The 20309-nt window shown below is 57.5% G+C and overlaps 2 protein-coding genes across 4 annotated transcripts; one reads left to right on the top strand and one right to left on the bottom strand.

Moving 5' to 3' along the window:
• Positions 1–5655: 5655 nt before the first annotated feature.
• LOC308044518 (uncharacterized protein) lies at positions 5656–10595 on the top strand. 3 transcript variants are annotated; one of them, XM_080351252.1, is made up of 6 exons: positions 5656–5917; positions 6288–6486; positions 6584–6813; positions 6977–7018; positions 10220–10402; positions 10495–10595. In XM_080351252.1, exons 1-6 carry the CDS (start codon positions 5666–5668, stop codon positions 10567–10569), a joined length of 981 nt encoding a protein of 326 aa, XP_080207378.1. In that variant the 5' UTR covers positions 5656–5665; the 3' UTR covers positions 10570–10595. The 3 variants fall into 3 exon arrangements, with proteins under 3 accessions (XP_080207378.1, XP_080207380.1, XP_080207379.1); XM_080351254.1 differs by lacking the exons at positions 10220–10402; positions 10495–10595 and adding an exon at positions 7557–8060 and having other exon boundaries at positions 5662–5917; XM_080351253.1 differs by lacking the exons at positions 10220–10402; positions 10495–10595 and adding an exon at positions 7554–8060 and having other exon boundaries at positions 5662–5917.
• A 3847-nt stretch (positions 10596–14442) lies between these two features.
• LOC308044346 (uncharacterized protein) lies at positions 14443–16276 on the bottom strand. The gene is made up of 5 exons (XM_080350994.1): positions 16001–16276; positions 15660–15861; positions 15321–15553; positions 15115–15157; positions 14443–14677 (listed from the first exon to the last, which is right to left on the bottom strand). The coding sequence occupies exons 1-4, from the start codon at positions 16049–16051 to the stop codon at positions 15140–15142; spliced, it is 504 nt and encodes a 167-aa protein (XP_080207120.1). The 5' UTR covers positions 16052–16276; the 3' UTR covers positions 14443–14677; positions 15115–15139.
• Positions 16277–20309: the final 4033 nt, after the last annotated feature.

The following is a 20309-nucleotide window of genomic DNA, read 5'->3' as shown; positions in this document are numbered from 1 at the left end:
TCAACCCTGCCAGGTAGAGCCAACCCTGTGGCATTTGTGCTATTTTCACTTTCACCTCTGTTTCCCAGCAGCTCCTTTCCCCGCAGCCGCCGCTGAGCGACGTCCCAGCCCTGGTGCAGCCGCCCCCTCCTGCCCCCCCGCAGCAGCAGCTGCTCTTCGCTCCCCGGGGCCTCTGGCAGGACACGCACTTTTGCACATGTCCTGCAGCTCCTCGCACTCCACAGCCTTTCCAGGGTCTCCCCTCCACCTGCTTCCTTTCCCAAACTTAACAGTTCCAGTGCAATGAGCAAATTAATTGCAGCTTTGAGAAGTGGAAAAGCCCACGTAGGACTTATCTGAACTTATTTCTGTTTGATGTTTGGCTTTCAGCCTTTCTCCGCCTCCTGTGTATCAGAAAGGATGTGAGGTCCCGTTTGTCCCCAGCACTTGCTGATCCACCCATCCCCTGCATTTCCCTCAGCCCTTGGAGGAGCGAGCAGCCCGGCTCTGTCACCAGCACCGTCCCAGAGAAAACAATGGAACTGCCTAGCAGTATAAGACCTTCCAGCAGTGTATATCCCCTAGTAAGCGCGCTCTTGTCTCCGCGCCCCATTGCACGCAGCTGCCTGGACGGTGGTCAGAGCAGGACAGGGAGGGGAAGATGCACAGGGCTTGTCCCGGGACGGCTCCAGCTCGGAGCCGTTGGGAAGGACGGGTGACTCTTGCCCTGGCCCTTGTGCCTGGCAGGATCCATCCCGGGCAGGGTGTGATGGCAGCTGGGACCCTGCCCTGGCGCACGGGCAGGACGGCACGAGCACGGCGCTGACACCCCTTTTCTGTTCCTCTCTCCTTGCACCAGATTTCTGCTGTTCAAGAGCGTCCGCGGGCACGGTCAGATCTTCGAGGTGCTTTTTGAGAGTGAGTTGCAGCCTGGAGACATCTTGCTCTTCCCCTTGGACAGACGCAATAATATAATTTATCAGATGATCTTCAGACATGCAGCCGTCTACTGTGGGGATGGCGAGGTCATTCACTTTGCGGGTAAGCGCCAGACCCCCTGCTCCCATTTGGGTTGTACTGATCCTCAAAGTGTGGCCAGCGGCTGTGGTGGCCGGGCCAGGGAGATGGGCGGCTCTTGCTTTTCCAGGCACTGGCACTCAGAGGAAATATGATAGGATCAGCAGTCGGACGACTGCTGGTCTGATCGCCAAAGAAGGTTTGGTGAAAATGGAAAAGGAGAGGGGAAAGTACCTGATTTACCGGAAAATAGATGGGGTTAATCTCAGTGATTTCCGGAGAAAAGTCATGGAGGCGATGAACAGCGAAGCCGAGTATAGCGCCATAAGGAACAACTGCATCCACTTCGCCCTCTCCCTCCTGGGCCTGGAGAAGTTCTCCTCAGAACTGGTGAGCACGGAGCTGGTGTCACGGCCGCGGTGGGACGGCTCCTGCACCCACCCCCAGCCCTGCGTTTGCATCCTGACCTGATTCCCCCTGGGGTGCCCATGGGCGGTGGGGACAGCGGTGGGGACAGCGGAGCCCCCTGCACATGGACAGCTTTCTCTTGCAGATGCAAATGCAAGATGAAGGTGACAGCAGCCACAGTGAGACTGTGAGTATCCCCATGTAAACCCCCCTAACAGGGGTTGGGGTCCTTGTGAGGGCTATGGGGACTGAAGGAGGGCTGAGTCTCGAGGAGGATTGGGGTCCCCCAAGAGGGATGGGTTCTCCTGGAAGGACCTCATGGGCCTAGAAGGACTTTGAGGTCCCCAGAAGGGCTTCGGGGTCCCCAGAACAGATAGGTATCTCCAGGAGAGTTGGAACATGTTGCGGGGGATTCAGAGTCTCCAAGGAGGTTTTGGGGAAACCGGGAGGGCTGGGGTGCCCACACACAACTGGGATCTCCAGGACGGCTGTGGGTGCCCAGAGAGGTCTGAGACCCAGGCAGGACCAGAATACCCAGGAGGGCTCCCGGCTCCCCCACCCATTGCACGCAGCTGCCTGGACGGTGGTCAGAGCAGGACAGGGAGGGGAAGATGCACAGGGCTTGTCCCGGGACGGCTCCAGCTCGGAGCCGTTGGGAAGGACGGGTGACTCTTGCCCTGGCCCTTGTGCCTGGCAGGATCCATCCCGGGCAGGGTGTGATGGCAGCTGGGACCCTGCCCTGGCGCACGGGCAGGACGGCACGAGCACGGCGCTGACACCCCTTTTCTGTTCCTCTCAGAGCTTGGAGAGACGTCTCTCAGAAGTGTGGGTGTCTCGAGGGGGGTTGGGGGCGATGGGGCTGGTTCTGCCTCCTCCTCACCTTCCTTGCCTTTTGTCATGGGCAGACATTCAAGTTTCGCCTGCTCAAGTCAATCCCTGAGCATAGGAACATCTTTGAGGAGGTGCCAGAGAGCAAGTTGCAGCCTGGGGACATCATGCTCTTCCTCTTGGAGAGCAGCTCTCAAGAGCTCAGCAGCATCTTCAGACATGCGGCCGTCTACTGCGGGGATGGAGAGGTGATACAGTTCCGACGTAAGCACCTGAGCCTCGATCCTGTTTGAGTTGTGGTGGTGGCCAAAGTGTGACCAGTGACCGTGGTGGCTGGGCCAGGGTGATGGGCAGCTCTTGCTTTTCCAGGCATCCAGAGCAGCTCCGGTCTGAGCAGCAGCGATGTGACAGCCCCGGCTCTGGTCACCAAAGAAGGCCTTGGGACCATGAAAAAGAAATGGGGGAAGTTCAAGATATACCATAAAACAGACGGGGTTGCTCGCAATGACTTCCGTGAAAAAGTCAGAGAGGCGATGAACAATGATGCCGAGTATGACTTCATGAAGAACAACTGCATCTACTTTGCTCTCTCCCTCCTGGACTTGGAGGAGTTCTACTCAGAACTGGTGAGCACGGAGCTGGTGTCACGGCCGCGGTGGGACGGCTCCTGCACCCACCCCCAGCCCTGCGTTTGCATCCTGACCTGATTCCCCCTGGGGTGCCCACGGGCGGTGGGGACAGCGGTGGGGACAGCGGAGCCCCCTGCACATGGACAGCTTTCTCTTGCAGGTGCAAATCCAAGATGAAGGTGGCAGCAGCGGCAGCGGTGGGGCTGTGAGTATCCCCATGTCAGCCCCCCTGTGGGGGTTGGGGTCCCTGGGAGGAATGTGGGGTCCAAGGCAGGGCTGTGTCACCAGGAGAACTGGATCCTCACTGAGGAATGGGATCCCATGGGATGACATTGTGGTCCTGGGAGGGCTTTGTGGCTCCTCAGGGACTGTGTGATCCCTCAGAGGGTTTTGGGGTTCCCATGAGGGTTTTGGTGTCCCATCCACACAGGCTGGGAAGGGCAGGGCAAGGGATCATGGGACCATCCCCCCTTTCCAGGCCATCTGAAGCCCCAAAGCCCGGCGGGGCAGGGGAGCAGCCACACGTTGTGAGGGGTGGCAGCCCCATGTCCCATGAGGATGATCCCCCCGACCCACAGAGGAGCCCCAGCATCGCCCCGCGCACCCCAACGCCTCACCCAGGGAAGGAGCTTTTCTTTGGGAGGGTGGGGGACGTTGCTTTCTCTTTGGAGCTTAATTGCCATGTGCTAATCAGATGCTTTGTTAAACTTTGCTACCGGAAACGTGCCTGATGTTGCAGACATCTCTATAATAAAATAAAATAAATAATACAATAGAAAATATAACATTTGGTGACTGTTTGGTGGGAATGGTGACATGTCTGTGAGGGTGGTGCCTTGGTGGGAATGGTGGTATCCTCCTGAAGATGCCGGTTCTGGGGACGGCTGTGTCCCTGTGAGGATGCTGGGTCAGTGGGGACATTGGCATCCCCATAAGGACATCAGCACTGCGGGGATGGCTGCAATGCCACAACAATATCCTGTGTCTGGGGACGAGACAGAGAGCCCTTCTCTGGTCCCCTCTTTGAGATGGGAAAATGTCACCACTGTCCCATTTTCTAAGGGACATCCATCCCTACAGAACCAGAGGGGACATGCGACACCATGTCCACCCAGTGTTTCTGTTGTGGCACCCATGGTATGACACTCGGCCAGAGCCACCATTGCCAGAAGGTCCTGGGGGCTCGTTGGGGTGGCCCTGCAGATGGTGACAGGGCTGTGACCCTGATCCTCCTCATGGCACCACCGCCTGAGGATGGGGTTGAGGTTGGGCTGCAACCAAAATTCCGATGCCCTTCCCAGGGGACGAGGCCACTCCAGGGCGTCACATCCCAAGTGGCACCTGTCATGCAGCTGGGGCTTGGGGACATTGCAGGGAGCTCCTTCCCCAGGCAATTTGAGTGGCTCAGTGCTGGCCAGGGACCCCATGTCATGATGGGACACTGGGCTGGGTGGCAGGGTGGCACCATGGGACACCTGTGGGCATCTCCCCCAGGTGATGGGGTGTCACCTGGTGGGCATTTGTCTTGCCCCATGTCCATGAGTGGCTCACGGGGACAGAGACAGATGGGGTGTGGCCACAAGGGGACAGGCTGTTGGGAAGGGCAGCATGCAGGTGATGGGGACACTGCTGGGGGTGAGGGGCTGGGGACACTGCCAGGCTGGGGGACACTGCACAGCACAAGCAGCAGGGCTGGCACAGTCACCAGGGTGGGTTTTTGGCAGGGCGATGTGAGATCACAAATGTTGGGGACAGAGAGGTTCTCAGGATGGAGCTGGGCACAACTCCGTGTCCCCAGCTCGCTGGGCATCAGGATTTCTCTTTGCAGAAGAACCTCCTCACCAGGTAATGGGGCAACTTGCAGAAGAGCATCCACACCCAGGAGGTCTCCACAGCTTTTGTGACACCCGTCACCCATGGATTCTGTGGATGGGACCGGCCCGGTTCTGAATGTGGGGGTCAGGGGGATGGGAGTCTTTGGGGGCTGCATGGACTCAGTGCTGATGGAGGGAGTTTGGTGCTCAGCACCTGGAGGAGATGACCCCTTCTCCAAGGGTTTCCCCATCCATGGAGACCAAAGCTGTGTCCAAGCCACCAGGAACAGGGGATGACCCAGAGGTTCGGTGATTCTGCTGATGTCCCAGAGCACCAGTCACTCTGAGACACTGATGGGTCCGCATGCAGTGACAGGGAGATCATCCACCTGGAAGGTGAGCCCCAGCAGGTGGTCACAGCATGAGGACGTCCCTGTGCAAGAGACACGGGGCACAGTGTCCCCTCTGCCCCACAGGCAGCTCAGGGACGTCCCATCGGGGATCATGGAGAAGCACAGCAAGAGCCACCTCCTGTAGATGTTGGATCCGGCCAAGGTGCTGCAAGGGTGACAATGTGGGTGCGGGACACACGGGGATGGAAGATCCTTAACCTGAGGATCGGTGTAGTGATGGCGCCTCTGACATCGCTCTTGCGTGGCAATGGATGGTTTGCATGGGGAGGCTGTGCCAACCCTGTGGAACTTTTGTTGCTTTCACTTTCACTTTCCGGTTCCCAGCAGCTCCTTTCCCCGCAGCCGCCGCTGAGCGACGTCCCAGCCCTGGTGCAGCCACCCCCTCCTGCCCCCCCGCAGCAGCAGCTGCTCTTCGCTCCCCGGGGCCTCTTGCAGGACACGCACTTTTGCACATGTCCTGCAGCTCCTCGCACTCCACAGCCTTTCCAGGGTCTCCTGACCTACCTCCCTCCCTCTGTTCCCAAACTTAACATTTCCAGCGGAATTAACAAATTAACTGCAGCTTTAAGAAGTGGAAATGCCTCCCGGGGCTTCTCTGCACTTTGTTCTACTCGGGGTTTGGCTTTCAGCCTTTCTCCGCCTCCTGTGTATCAGGAAGGATGTGAGGTCAGATTTCGTCCCTGCTGCTGATCCACCCATCCCCTGCATTTCCCTCAGCCCCTGGCGGAGCGAGCAGCCCGGCTCTGTCACCAGCACCGTCCCAGAGAAAACAATGATGAAGTTCTTCACTCGCATGTTTGCTGGTTCCAGAGTTCCAGAAAGTATCGTGGTAAGCGCGCTCCCGGCTCCCCCACCCATTGCACGCAGCTGCCTGGACGGTGGTCGGAGCAGGACAGGGAGGGGAAGATGCACAGGGCTTGTCCCGGGACGGCTCCAGCTCGGAGCCGTTGGGAAGGACGGGTGACTCTTGCCCTGGCCCTTGTGCCTGGCAGGATCCATCCCGGGCAGGGTGTGATGGCAGCTGGGACCCTGCCCTGGCGCACGGGCAGGACGGCACGAGCACGGCGCTGACACCCCTTTTCTGTTCCTCTCAGAGCTTGGCCCAACCTCTGCTGGCAGAGTGGGGGTGTGGGGCTGTTGGGGTGTGATGGGGCTTGTTCTGCCACCTCCTCACCTCCCCTCCCTGGTGCTGTTGGCAGAGGGAGTATACGTCCATCAAGTTTCTGTGGTCAAAGAGCCTCCCTGGGCACGAGGACATCTTTGAGGAGGTGTCAGAGAGTGAGCTGCAGCCTGGGGACATCTTGCTCTTCCCTGAGAGCAATGCTAGCTTCATCAGCAGGGCCCTCTTCAAACATGCAGCCGTCTACTGCGGGGATGGAGAGGTCATTCACTTCCAGAGTAAGCGCCCGAGCCCCTGCTCCCGTTCGGCCCGTGGTGTTGGCCAACGTGGCTGCGGTGGCCGGGTGAGGGTGATACGCGGCTCTTGCTTTTCCAGGCACAGGCAGGGGACACAGTGGTCTGATCAGCAAACAAGGCTTTGAGGCCCTGAAAAAGGAGAGGGGGGAATGCCACATTTACCGGAAAAAAGGTGGGGTGGATCTCAATGACTTGCGGAGTAAAGTCAGGATAGCGATGGACAGCGAAGCTGAGTATTCTCTCCGCACAAACAACTGCATCCACTTCGCCCTCTCCCTCCTGGGCCTGGAGGAGTTCTCCTCAGAACTGGTGAGCACGGAGCTGGTGTCACAGCCGCGGTGGGACGACTCCTGCACCCACCCCCAGCCCTGCGTTTGCATCCTGACCTGATTCCCCCTGGGGTGCCCATGGGCGGTGGGGACAGCGGTGGGGACAGCGGAGCCCCCTGCACATGGACAGCTTTCTCTTGCAGGTGCAAATCCAAGATGAAGGTGACAGCTGCTCCACTGGGGCGGTGAGTATCCCCACGTCAGTTCTCCGAGGAAAGGCTGTGGGCTGGTAGAGCTTTGGGGTATCCAGGAGGGATTTGGCTTCCTCATGGGGCCCAAGTCACCAGGGTCCCAAAGAGGAATGAGCATCAGGATCCCCAGGAGGGCTTTGGGGTCCCCAGAAGGGCTTTGTGGTCCCCAGAGCACACAGGAATCTCCAGGCGAGCTGGGGCCTGTGGGGAGGGATTCAGGATCTCCAAGGAGGTTTTGGGGTCCCCAGGAGGGCTGGGGTGCCCGCACACAACTGGGGTCTCCAGGAGGGCTGTTAGTGCCACAGGGAGGTCTGAGACCCAGGCAGGATCAGAATCCCCAGGAGGGCTGTGGGTCCCCAGGAGTGAGGGGTGCCCAGATGGGATGGGGTTCCCAGGGGGCTGGGCACCCCAGGAGGGCTGGGGGGGTCACTGGGAGGACTGGGGTCCCAAAAATGGGCTGGGGCCTTTGGGAGGGATGTGGGCTTCCCAGCATGTCTGTGGGGTCCCTCATAGGGATTTGGGGTCCCAGCAGGGCTGTGGGGTCCCCAGCAGGGCTGGGCTCCAGCCACCAGCGCTTCCAGGGGACCCATCTGCACGGGCTGGGAAGGGCAGGGGCTCAGGGGACAGTCCCCCCTTTCCAGGACGCTTGTAGCCCACCCCCTCCAGAGGAGCAGAGGAGCAGCCACACGGCGTGAGGGGTGGCAGCCCCGTGTCCCCCGAGGATGATCCCCCCGACCCACAGAGGAGCCCCAGCATCGCCCCGTGCACCCCAACAACTTCCCAGGGAAGGAGCTTTTCTTTGGGGGGGTGAGGGACGTTGCTTTCTGCTTCCTGGAGCTTAATTGCCATGCACTAATCAGATGTTTTATTAAACTTTGCTACCTGAAACGAGCCTGATTTTACCTGCAGCCTCAGTCCTGCCTGATGGACTGAGAGAGCTGCCCGGCCGCCACCAGCCTCTGGGGCTTCTTAGCTGCCCAGGTTAATAATAACTGACACAGCGGCCAATACTAGTAATTACCAGTGAAGAACAATAACAACAACAATAATCATACCTATAATACAATAAAAAATATACAATACATAACCAGAGATGAGACATGATAATATAATTGCAGCAGGTTGGCCTTGTGTGGCTGGCAGGACCCCACGCAGCCCCTCTGTCACTCTCCCTCCACAACTGGATAGAGGGACAACAATTCAACGAAAGGCTCGTGGGTCCAGCCCGGCACAGGGACATCACCCAGCAAGTGCTCCATGGGCAGAACAGGCTCGACTGTGCTGGTGTGGCCTCACCTGGAGCATTCACCGTGTGCAGGTCTGGGCACCACAGGATTAAAATGAGATAAAGCAACTGCAGAGTGTCCAGAAGAGCCTATGAAGTTAGTCAAGGATTTGGAGGGGAAGCCGTATGAGGAGCAGCTGAAGTCCCTGGGTTTGTTCAGCTGGAGCAGAGCAGACTGAGGGCAGAGCTCATGGGCTGCAGGTTCAGCAGGAGCAGGAGGGGCAGGGTGAGCTCTGCTCTGGGACAGTGACAGAGCCCAGGCAATGGCAGAAGATGTGCCAGGAAGGGTCAGTGGGACATGAGGAAAAGGTTCTTCACCAGAGGTGCTGGACACTGAACAGGCTCCCCAGGGAGGTGTCACGGCCCCAACCTGACAGTGTTCAAGAAGAGACTGGACAACATCCTCAGACACACGGGGTGACCTGTGGGGTGTCCTGTGCAGGGACAGGAGTTGGACTCTGTGATCCTTGTGGGTCCTTCCAACTCTGGACATTCTATCATTCTATGATCTGGTGAGCACGATGGTTCCTGGGAGGTGTCCATGTCCCCCAGTGTCACAACTTTCATCTTCTGAGAGTGACTGCTGGGCCAGCACTTCAAGGTGGGCCCAGTGGGGTGGCCAAGCCCCAGCCCCGTGTTATCCAAAAACGCGGGTCCCTTCCCGGTGTGCAGTGAGCTGATTACACACAGAGAGATGCTGTTTATTACGGAGTTGTGCAAGGCTGGATGCTGGAATACCGCCAGCAGGGCAGAACAAAAACTGATGGTTGTCATAAACAAATTCTTATCACTACATTCACACCCTCAGGACAGTCCTGAACATTTGAATGGTTGGACATTAGTATATTGGTTAGACATTGGTATATTGGTTAGGTAACGTATTGGTTACACAATCATTTCACGACTACGCAGGCTCCCTGAGGAGGGGAGCTCTGCTGTCCCCACCGCTGTCCCCACTGCCCATGGGGGCTGCCCCAGGGGAATCAGGTCAGGATGCAGAGGATGGGTGGTTCAGCAGGCACTGGGGTGAAACCTGACCTCACATCCTTCCAGATACACAACAGGCGGAGAAAGGCGGAAAGCCAAACCACAGACCGAACAAAGCGAAGAAAAGCCCTGTGCGGGTGTTTGCAGTTGTTAAAGTTGCAATTAATTTGTTATTCTATTGGCCATGTTAAGTTGGGAGTTCATGTAGCACTCTGGAGTGCGAGGAGCTGCAGGACATGTGCAAAAGTGCGTGTCCTGCAAGAGGCCCCGGGGAGCGAAGAGCAGCTGCTGCTGCGGGGGGGCAGGAGGGGGTGGCTGCACCAGGGCTGGGACGTCGCTCAGCGGCGGCTGCGGGGAAAGGAGCTGCTGGGAAACAGAGGTGAAAGTGAAAGCAACAAAAGTTCCACAGGGTTGGCACGTACCTGGGAAGGGCATCGGAATGGGGCTGCAACCCCACCCAAACTCCATCCTCAGGCTCAGGTTTCAGCTGAGGGTGCTGGGAGGAGGAGCGGTTCCACAGCCCTGCCACCGTCTGCAGGGCCAACCCAAGCAGCTCCCTGGGACTTTCTGGTGATGGTGGCCCTGGCTGAGCATTGTCCTATGGGTGCCACCTCAGGAGCTATGGGTGGATGGGGCTTTGCAGGTCATGTCTCTTTGGTAGGCATGGATGTCCCTTCGAAAATGGGACAGTGGTGGCATTTTCCCATTTCCAGGACGGGAGCAGGGAAGGGCTCCGTGTCTTGTCACCAGTGATAGCACATCTTAGAGGTGTTGCAGCCATTCCTGTAGGTCTGGCATCCTCATGGAGATGCCAATGTCCCCACTAAGCCAGCATCCTCACAGTGATGCCACCATTCCCACCAAGCAGCATCCTCACAGAGATGCCACCACCCTGGTGGTCACCCTGGGCTTTCCCTGCACAGCTGGTGGCCGGCAGCGTGCTGATGGTGTTCGAGGAGGTCTGCCCCGAACGCATCGGCCTCATCCACAAGAACTACCGCAAGCTCTGCAACCTGCTCATCGACATGGAGGAGTGGGGGCAGGTGGTCATCATCAACATGCTGACCTGCTACATGCGCACGCAGTTCCTCCGCCCCAACCAGAACGTGAGTGCAGGAGCCTTGGGGTGACCCGGGATCCTTTGGGTGCCCTGGGAGATCCTGTACCCAGTGGGTGACACTCGGGTGTCCCCTGGCAGGTGGTGATGGCCGTGGCACAGCTCTACTCCCACCTGTCACCCCAGACAGAGGTTGTGTCATCACCGAGGTACTAGTGCAGCTCCTGCAGAGTCTCAGGTCCGTGTCACCCAACCAGTGATGGTACCCAACCCCACTGCCATGGTTGCTTGGACCCATAGGGAGCTGTAGGACCCTGGAAGAGACCTTCAAGAAGCCCATCCCAACAGGCTCATGGAGACAGCACCAGGCAGGACCTGTCACCCCATGGACAGCAGCTCACGCTGGAGCAGCCTGTGAAGAACTGCAGCCCCTGGGAAGGACGCATGTGGCAGAAGTTTGTCCTTTGTTCTCATTGTCCTTCTCTTATTTGAATGGCAATAAATGGAGTTAATTTCCCCAAGTCAAGCCTGTATTGACCATGATGGCACTTGCTGGGTGATGTCCCTGTCCTGAGTTGGACCCACAAGCCTTTCATTGTATTTTTCTCCCTCTGTCCATTTGTTGAGGGAGCGTGGCAGAGCGGATGCGTGGGGAACCAGTCCCGCAAAAGGCCAACTCACTGCAACTCTCTTATGATGTATGAGAGACACATAAGACATTATGTATTGCATATTAATAACTTTATTACAGAGATGATTTTTGAAGTTGTTATTACTGTTCTTCACCCATAATTACTCATATTGGCCAGTGATACAATCATGATTATCCTGGGCAGCAAAGAAGCGCCAAGAGGCTGGTGGCAGCCGGGCAGCTCTCTCAGCCCATCAGGCAGGACTGAGGCAGCAGAAGAAATAGGGCACATTTGTAGTAGCAAAGTTCAAGAAAACATCAGGTTAGCACACAAAAAATGAAGCTCCAGGAAGCAGAAAGCAACGTCCCCCACCCTGGGTGAGGTGTTGGGGTGCGCGGGGCGATGCTGAGGCTCCTCTGTGGGTCGGGGGGATCATCACTGGGGGACACGGGGCTGCCACCCATCACACCGTGTGGCTGCTCCCCTGCCCGCCGGGCTTTGGGGCTTCAGATGGCCTGGAAATGGGGACGATCCCCTGAGCTCCTGCCCTGCCCTTCCCAGCCCGTGTAGATGGGTCCCCTGGCAGTGCTGGCAGCTGGAGCCCAGCCCTGCTGGGGACCCCACAGCCCTGCTGGAGACCCCCAAATACTCTGAGGGATCCCATAGCCCTGCTGGACATCCAAAAGCCATCCCTTGGACCCCAAATTCCTCCAAGGGACCTCAAACCCTGCCCAGGCATTGACATGAAGATACTCACAGCCTCATTGCAGCAGCTGTGACATCAACCTCAGATTTGCACCTGCAAGAGAAAGCTGTCCATGTGCAGGGGGCTCCGCTGTCCCCACCGCTGTCCCCACCGCCCATGGGCACCCCAGGGGGAATCAGGTCAGGATGCAAACGCAGGGCTGGGGGTGGGTGCAGGAGCCGTCCCACCGCGGCCGTGACACCAGCTCCGTGCTCACCAGTTCTGAGTAGAACTCCTCCAGGCCCAGGAGGGAGAGGGCGAAGTGGATGCAGTTGTTTGTGTAGGCGTTATAGTTGGCTTCACTTCTCATTGCACTTCTGACTCTACTACGGAAATCATTGAGATTAACCCCACCTTTCTTCCGGTAAATCCGGCATTGTCCCCTTTCTTTTATCAGGGCTTGGTAGCCTGACTTGATGATCAGACCGGGAATTTTCCGACTGCTGCTGGGACCACCAGTGCCCGTGCCTAGAAAAGCAAGAGCTGCCCATCACCCTGGCCCAGCCACCACAAACACTGGCCACACTTTGGCCACCACCAGAACCCCAAAGCAGCCAGGGGGACTGGCACTTACCCACAAAGTGTATGACCTCTTCATCCCCACAGTAGACAGCTGCATGTTTGAAGAGGGCCCTGCTGACAATGTCATTGTTTCCATCCAAGGGGAAGAGCAAGATGTCCCCAGGCTGCAGCTCACCTCCAAAAACCTCCTCAAAGATGTCCCCATGCCCAGGGATGCTCTTGAACAGCAGAAATCTGGTCGACTTCAAAGCACACCAGGGAGAGAAGGTCAAGCAGCAGCCAAACCAGCTCTGTGACCCCAACAGCTCCCAGACCCCCAAAATGCCAGAGCAGGTCTCTGCAAGCTCCTACTTACAGTGTTGGTCCACAGCTGCAAGGAGAGAGGAACAGAAAAGGGGTGTCAGCGCCGTGCTCGTGCCGTCCTGCCCGTGCGCCAGGGCAGGGTCCCAGCTGCCATCACACCCTGCCCGGGATGGATCCTGCCAGGCACAAGGGCCAGGGAAGAGTCACCCGTCCTTCCCAACGGCTCCGAGCTGGAGCCGTTCCGGGACAAGCCCTGTGCATCTTCCCCTCCCTGTCCTACTCTGACCACCGTCCAGGCAGCTGTGTGCAATGAGGTGTGGAGATGGGAGCGTGATTACCAGGCTGGCACCTGCAACACTTGCAATGCTTGCAGCACCCACAATGCTGCCAGCAATGGCAGCCGCAACTGGGTTCATAGTTTTCTCTGGGACGGTGCTGGTGACGTACCTCACCAAGGCTGGAAGAGCTGGCAAGACTCATAACACTGCCTTTTAACATTCTTTACTCTATGGGAAGGTGCTGGTGACAGAGCCGGGCTGCTCGCTCCTCCGAGGGCTGAGGGAAATGCAGGGGATGGGTGGATCAGCAAGTGCTGGGACGAAACCTGACCTCACATCCTTCCTGATACACAGGAGGCAGAGAAAGGCTGAAAGCCAAACACCAAACAGAAATAAGCTCAGATAAGTCCTGGGTGGGCTTTTCCACTTGTTAAAGTTGCAATTAATTTGCTAATTCCACTGGAAATGTTAAGTTTGGGAATAGAGGGAGGGAGGTGAGGTGGGAGACCCTGGAAAGGCTGTGGAGTGCGAGGAGCTGCAGGACATGTGCAAAAGTGCGTGTCCTGCAAGAGGCCCCGGGGAGCGAAGAGCAGCTGCTGCTGCGGGGGGGCAGGAGGGGGTGGCTGCACCAGGGCTGGGACTTCGGGGAAATGAGCTGCTGGGAACCCGAAAGTGAAAGTGAAAATAGCACAAATGCCACAGGATTGACACGTGTCCAGGGAAGGGCATCGAATGGTGCTGCAACCCAACCCCAGCCACAACCTCAACCCCATCCTTAGGCTCAGGTTTCAGCCGGCGGTGCTGTAAGGAGAATCGGTGCCACAGCCTTGCCACCGTCTGCAGGGCCACCCCAAGGAGACCCCTGGGACCTTCTGGCGATGGTGGCTCCGGCTGAGCATTGTCCTATGGGTGCCACATCAGGAGCTATGCGTGGACGCTGCCTCGCAGTTCCCGTCACTTTACGGGCATGAATGTCCCCTAGAAAACGGGACAGCTGTGGCATTTTCCCATTTCCAGGAGGGTACCAGGGAAGGGCTCCGTGTCCTGTCACCAATGATAGCACATCTTAGAGGTGTTGCAGTCTTTCCTGCAGGTCTGGCGTCCTCATGGAGATGCCACCATCCCCAACCAGCATCCTCACAGAGATGCCACCACCCCAGTGGGTACCCCTGGGCTTTCCCTGCACAGCTGGTTGTCCATGACGGCCCTTGCTGGGTGATCTCTTGATCCTAAGCTGGACTCATGAGCCTTTTCTTGTATTTTTTTCCCTCTGTCCGTCCAGTTGTGGAGGTAAAGTTACAGGGCGGCATGGGGACCTGGCAGCTACACAAGGCCAACCTGCCAGAGTTACGTTATCATGTCTGATGTATGACATACACAGGATGTGTTATGTATGATACTGTACTATTTATCCTATTATATAATAGAGATTATTTTTGTTGCTGTTATTACTGTTCTTCACTGGTGATACTGATATTGGCCAGTGTTTCAGTTTTATTTAGCCAGGGCAGCCAAGAAGCCCCAGAGGCTGGTGGCAGCCGGGCAGCTCTCTCAGCCCATCAGGCAGGACTGAGGCAGGAATGCAAAATCAGGCACGTTTCAGGTAGCAAAATTTAATACAACATCTGATTAGCTCATGGCAATTAAGCTCCAGGAAGCAGAAAGCAACGTCCCCCACCCTCCTAAAGCAAAGCTCCTTCCCTGGACGAGTTGTCGGGGTGCGCGGGGCGATGCTGGGGCTCCTCTGTGGGTCGGGGAGATCATCCTTGGGGTACATGGGGCTGCCACCCCTCACGCCGTGTGGCTGCTCCCCTGCCCCGCCGGGCTGGGGGTCTTCAGATGGCCTGGAAAGGGGGGACGGTCCCCTGAGCCCCTGCCCTGCCCTTCCCAGCCCCTGTGGATGGGTCCCCTGGCAGTGCTGGCAGCTGGAGCCCAGCCCTGCTGGGGACCCCACAGCCCTGCTGGGGACCCAAAACCCTCTGAGAGACTCCATAGCCCTGTTGGGGACCCCAAAACCCTCTGAAGGACCCCACAGCCCATCTGGGAAACCCAAAATCCTCATGGAGACCCCACAGTCTTCCCAGAGGCTCCAAAACGCTCCTGGAAATACTACAGTTCTCCTGAGGACACCTAGGTCATCCCAGGGGATCCTGTTCTTCTTTGGACACCCCAACCTTCCTGCTGACCGAGCCATTCAAGGGACCCCACATTCCTTCCGTGGACCCTAAACCTTACCAATGCCCCCAAACCCTGCCTGAGGGCTGTACATGGCAATACTCACAGCAACACTGCAGCACCTGGCAACCTTAATTTTTCATTTGCACCTGCAAGAGAAAGCTGTCCATGTGCAGGGGGCTCCGCTGTCCCCACCGCTGTCCCCACCGCCCATGGGCACCCCAGGGGGAATTAGGTCAGGATGCAAATGCAGGTCTGGGGGTGGGTGCAGGAGCCGTCCCACCGCGGCCGTGACACCAGCTCCGTGCTCACCAGTTGTGAGTAGAACTCCTGCAAGCCCAAGAGGTAGAGGGCGAAGTGGATGCAGTTGTTTGTGCAAGGGTCATACTTGGCTTCGCTGTTCATCGCTTTCATGACTCTATGACGGAAATCATTAAGAACAATGCCACCTTTTTTCCGGTAAACCTGGTATTGCCCCCTCTCCTTTTTCATTTTCATCAATCCTTCTTTGGTGATCACACCAGGGCTTCGCTGTGATTCCGTACCTGGGAAAGCAAGAGCCGCCCATCACTCTGGCCCGCCCACCACAGCCGCTGGCCACACTTTGGCCACCGTTACAACCTGATCAGAAGCAGGGGGTCGGGTGCTCACCCTGGAAGTGTATGAGCTCTCCATCGCCACAGTAGACGGCTGCATGTTTGAAGAGGGCCTGTGCGATGGCGCTATTGCTTCTGTCCAAGGGGAACAGCAAGATGTCCCCAGGCTGCAAATTGCCACTGAAAACCTCCTCGAAGATCTCCCCGTGACCAGGGACACACTTGTAGAACAGAAACTCGAGAGACACATATTCCCTCTGCCAACCGCACCAGGGAGGGAAGGTAAGATGGCAGCAAAACCAACCCCATCACACCATAACGCCCCCCAGACCCCCACTCTGGACCACCGTCCAGACAGATGTGTGCAATGGGGTGCAGAGATGGGAGTGCACGTACCTCACCAAGGCTGGAAGAGCTGGCAAGACTCATAACACTGCCTTTTAACATTCTTTACTCTGTGGGAAGGTGCTGGTGACAGAGCCGGGCTGCTCGCTCCTCCGAGGGCTGAGGGAAATGCAGGGGATGGGTGGATCAGCAAGTGCTGGGACGAAACCTGACCTCACATCCTTCCTGATACACAGGAGGCGGAGAAAGGCTGAAAGCCAAACACCAAACAGAAATAAGCTCAGATAAGTCCTGGGTGGGCTTTTCCACTTGTTAAAGTTGCAATTAATTTGCTAATTCCACTGGAAATGTTAAGTTTGGGAATAGAGGGAGGGAGGTGAGGTGGGAGACCCTGGAAAGGCTGTGGAGTGCGAGGAGCTGCAGGACATGTGCAAAAGTGCGTGTCCTGCAAGAGGCCCCGGGGAGCGAAGAGCAGCTGCTGCTGCGGGGGGGCAGGAGGGGGTGGCTGCACCAGGGCTGGGACGTTGCTCAGCGGCGGCTGCGGGGAAAGGAGCTGCTGGGAACCCGAAAGTGAAAGTGAAAGCAACAAAAGTTCCACAGGGTTGGCACAACCTCATTCCCTGGAAGGACTTTGGAATGGTGGCTGCAACCCAAACCAAGCCCATCCTCAGGCTCAGGTTTCAGGCGGCGGTGCTGGGAGGAGGAGCGGGGCCACAGTCCCACCACCGTCTGCAGGGCCACCACCTCGGCTGCAGCCATGCTGTCCCTGCCACCCATGCAGAAGCTGCTGCAGCAGCTGCCGGTGGGGCCGGCCGGGCGCCCTAAAGCACCGTTTGACGGTGACACAGCCGAGGAGGTGACGAGCCCCGTGCTGGACAGGAGCCCGGTGCTGCTACAGCGTCCTGTGAGCTGATGAGCTGTGGCTGCTCGCTGGCCCCAAGCTTGCGGTGGCCACTGACACCGGGCGAGCACCGCGGTAAGACCCCCCCAATGAACCCCCTGGGATCTTCTGGCGATGGTGGCTCTGGCTGAGCATCGTCCCATGAGTGACATAACCGCAGCATTGGGTGGGTGTGGCCTTCCAGGTCCTGTCTCTTTGGTGGGGATGGATGTCCCTTAGAAAAGACATCAGTGGTGGCATTTTCCCATCTCATGGAGTGGACCAGGGAAGGATTCAATGTCTTGTCCTCATGGATAGGTCAGCTTCATCGCATTGCAGTTATCCCTTCAGGGCTGACATCCTCATAGGGATGCCAGTGTCCCCACTGAGCTAGCATCCTCAGAGGGGCACAGCTGTCTCCAGAAAGGGCATCATCACAGAGATGCCACCATCCCCAAGCAGCATCCTCACAGAGATGCCACCACCCTGGTGGGTCACCCTGGGCTTTCCCTGCACAGCTGGTGGCCGGCAGCGTGCTGATGGTGTTTGAGGACGTCTGCCCCGAGCTCATCGACCTCATCCACAAGAACTACCACAAGCTCTGCAACCTGCTCATCGACCTGGAAAAGTGGGGGCAGGTGGTCATCATCAACCTGCTGACCCGCTACGTGTGCACGCAGTTCCTCAGCCCCAACCAGAACGTGAGTGCAGGAGCCTTGGGGTGACCCGGGATCCTTTGGGTGCCCTGGGAGATCCTGTACCCAGTGGGTGACACTCGGGTGTCCCTTGGCAGGTGGTGATGGCCGTGGCACAGCTCTACTCCCACCTGTCACCCCAGACAGAGGTTGTGTCATCACTGAGGTACTAGTGCAGCTCCTGCAGAGTCTCAAGTCTGTGTCACCCAACCAGTGATGGTACCCAACCCCACTGCCATGGTTGGTGGGACTCATGGGGAGCCATAAGGCACTGGGATTAACCTTGAACAAGCCCATCCCAACAGGCTCATGGAGACAGCACCAGGTAGGACCTGTCACCCCATGGACAACAGCTCACGCTGGAGCAGCCTGTGAAGAACTGCAGCCCCTGGGAAGGACGCATGTGGCAGAAGTTTGTCCTTTGTTCTCATTGTCCTTCTCTTATTTGAATGGCAATAAATGGAGTTAATTTCCCCAAGTCAAGCCTATATTGACCATGATGGCACTTGCTGGGTGATGTCCCTGTCCTGAGTTGGACCCACAAGCCTTTCATTGTATTTTTCTCCATCTGTCCAGTTGTGGAGGGAGAGTGACAGAGCGGGTGTGTAGGGTCCCGGCAGGCAGGCAAGCCAACCCACTGCAACTATCTTATGATGTATGAAGACACTTGAGACATTATGTTTTGCATATTATTTATTTAATTATAGAAAACATTATTGTTGCTGTTATTACTATTCTTCAGTTGTAATTGTCAATATTAGCTGCTGTTTCACTCATTATTATCTTGGGCAGCTATGAAGCCCTGAGAGACTGGTGGCAGCCGGGCAGCTCTCTCAACCCACCAGGAAGGACTGAGGCAGCAGAGGAAATTGGGCAGGTTTCAGGTAGCAAAGTTCAAGAAAACATCTGATGAGTCCATGGCAAATAAGCTCCAGGAAGCAGAAAGCAACGTCCCCCACCCTCCCAAAGAAAAGCTCCTTCCCTGGGCGAGTTGTTGGGGTGCGTGGGGCGATGCTGGGGCTCCTCCTGGGTCATCGGGATCATTCTTGGGGGACACGGGGCTGCCACCCCTCACGCTGTGTGGCTGCTCCCCTGCCCCACCTGGCTGGGGGGGCTTGAGGTGGCCTAGAAAGGGGGGACGGTCCCCTGAGCCCCTGCCCTGCCCTTCCCAACCCCTTGCAGATGGGTCCTCTGGCAGCGCTGGCAGCTGGAGCCCAGCCCTGCTGGGGACCCCACAGCCCTGCTGGGGTCCTAAAAACCCTTCTAGGCCCATGAGGTCCTTCCAGGAGAACCCATCCTTCCTTTAGGACCCCAGTCCTCCTCGAGACTCAGCCCTCCTTTAGTCCCACAGTCCTCCTATGGAACCCAAACCCTGCCAGGGGGGCTGACATGGGGACACTCACAGTCTCACTGCAGCTGCTGTCCCCTTCATCTTGCATTTGCACCTGCAAGAGAAAGCTGTCCATGTGCAGGGGGCTCCGCTGTCCCCACCGCTGTCCCAACCGCCCATGGGCACCCCAGGGGGAATCAGGTCAGGATGCAAACGCAGGGCTGGGGGTGGGTGCAGGAGCCGTCCCACCGCGGCCGTGACACCAGCTCCGTGCTCACCAGTTCTGAGGAGAACTTCTCCAGGCCCAGGAGGAAGAGGGCGAAGTGGATGCAGTTGTTCTTGCTGGCGCAATACTCGGCTTCGCTGTTCATCGCCTCCTTGACTTTTCTCCGGAAATCATTGAGATTAACCCCATCTATTTTCCGGTAAATCAGGTACTTTCCCCTCTCCTTTTCCATTTTCAGCAAACCTTCTTTGGCGATCACACCAGAAGTCATCCGACTGCTGATCACATCACGTTTCCTCTGAGGGCTGGTGGCTGAAAAAACAAGAGCCGCCCATCTCCCTGGCCCGGCCACCACAGCCGCTGGCCGCATTTTGGGGATCAGTACAACCCAAATGGGAGCAGGGGATCTGGTGCTTACCCGCAAAGTGAATGACCTCGTCATCCCCACAGTAGACGGCTGCGTGTTTGAAGATCATCTGGACAATGACGTTATTGCGTCTGTCCAAGGGGAAGAGCAAGATGTCCCCAGGCTGCAACTCACTCTCTGACACCTCAACGAAGATCTCCCCTTGCCCGCGGACACTCTTTAACAGTAGAAATCTGGTGGTCTACAAACCACACCAGGGAGGTAAGGTAAGGAGGCAGCAGAACCAGCCCCATCACACCCTAACACCCCCCAGACCCCAACACTGCTGCCACAGGTCTCACCAAGCTCCTACTTACAGTGTTGCCCGACACCTGCAAGGAGAGAGGAACAGAAAAGGGGTGTCAGCGCCGTGCTCGTGCCGTCCTGCCCGTGCGCCAGGGCAGGGTCCCAGCTGCCATCACACCCTGCCCGGGATGGATCCTGCCAGGCACAAGGGCCAGGGCAAGAGTCACCCGCCCTTCCCAACGGCTCCAAGCTGGAGCCGTCCCGGGACAAGCCCTGTGCATCTTCCCCTCCCTGTCCTGCTCTGACCACCGTCCAGGCAGCTGCGTGCAATGGGGTGCAGAGATGGGAGCGTACTTACTGCATACACACTGCTGGAAAGGCTTGCAATGCTGGCTGGTAGCATTGTTATCTCTGGGACCGAGTCAATGACAGAGCCGGGCTGCTCGCTCCTCCAGGGGCTGAGGGAAATGCAGGGGATGGGCAGTTCAGCAGGTGCCGGGATGAAACCTGACCTCATATCTTTCCTGGCACACAAGAGGCAGAGAAAGGCTGAAAGCCAAACACCAAACAGAAATAG

The sequence above is a fragment of the Nesoenas mayeri genome, assembly GCF_963082525.1.
Source record: "Nesoenas mayeri genome assembly, chromosome: 11".
In the NCBI taxonomy this organism is placed as follows: Eukaryota; Metazoa; Chordata; class Aves; order Columbiformes; family Columbidae; genus Nesoenas; species Nesoenas mayeri.
This window is presented reverse-complemented; position numbering and strand designations above follow the sequence as displayed.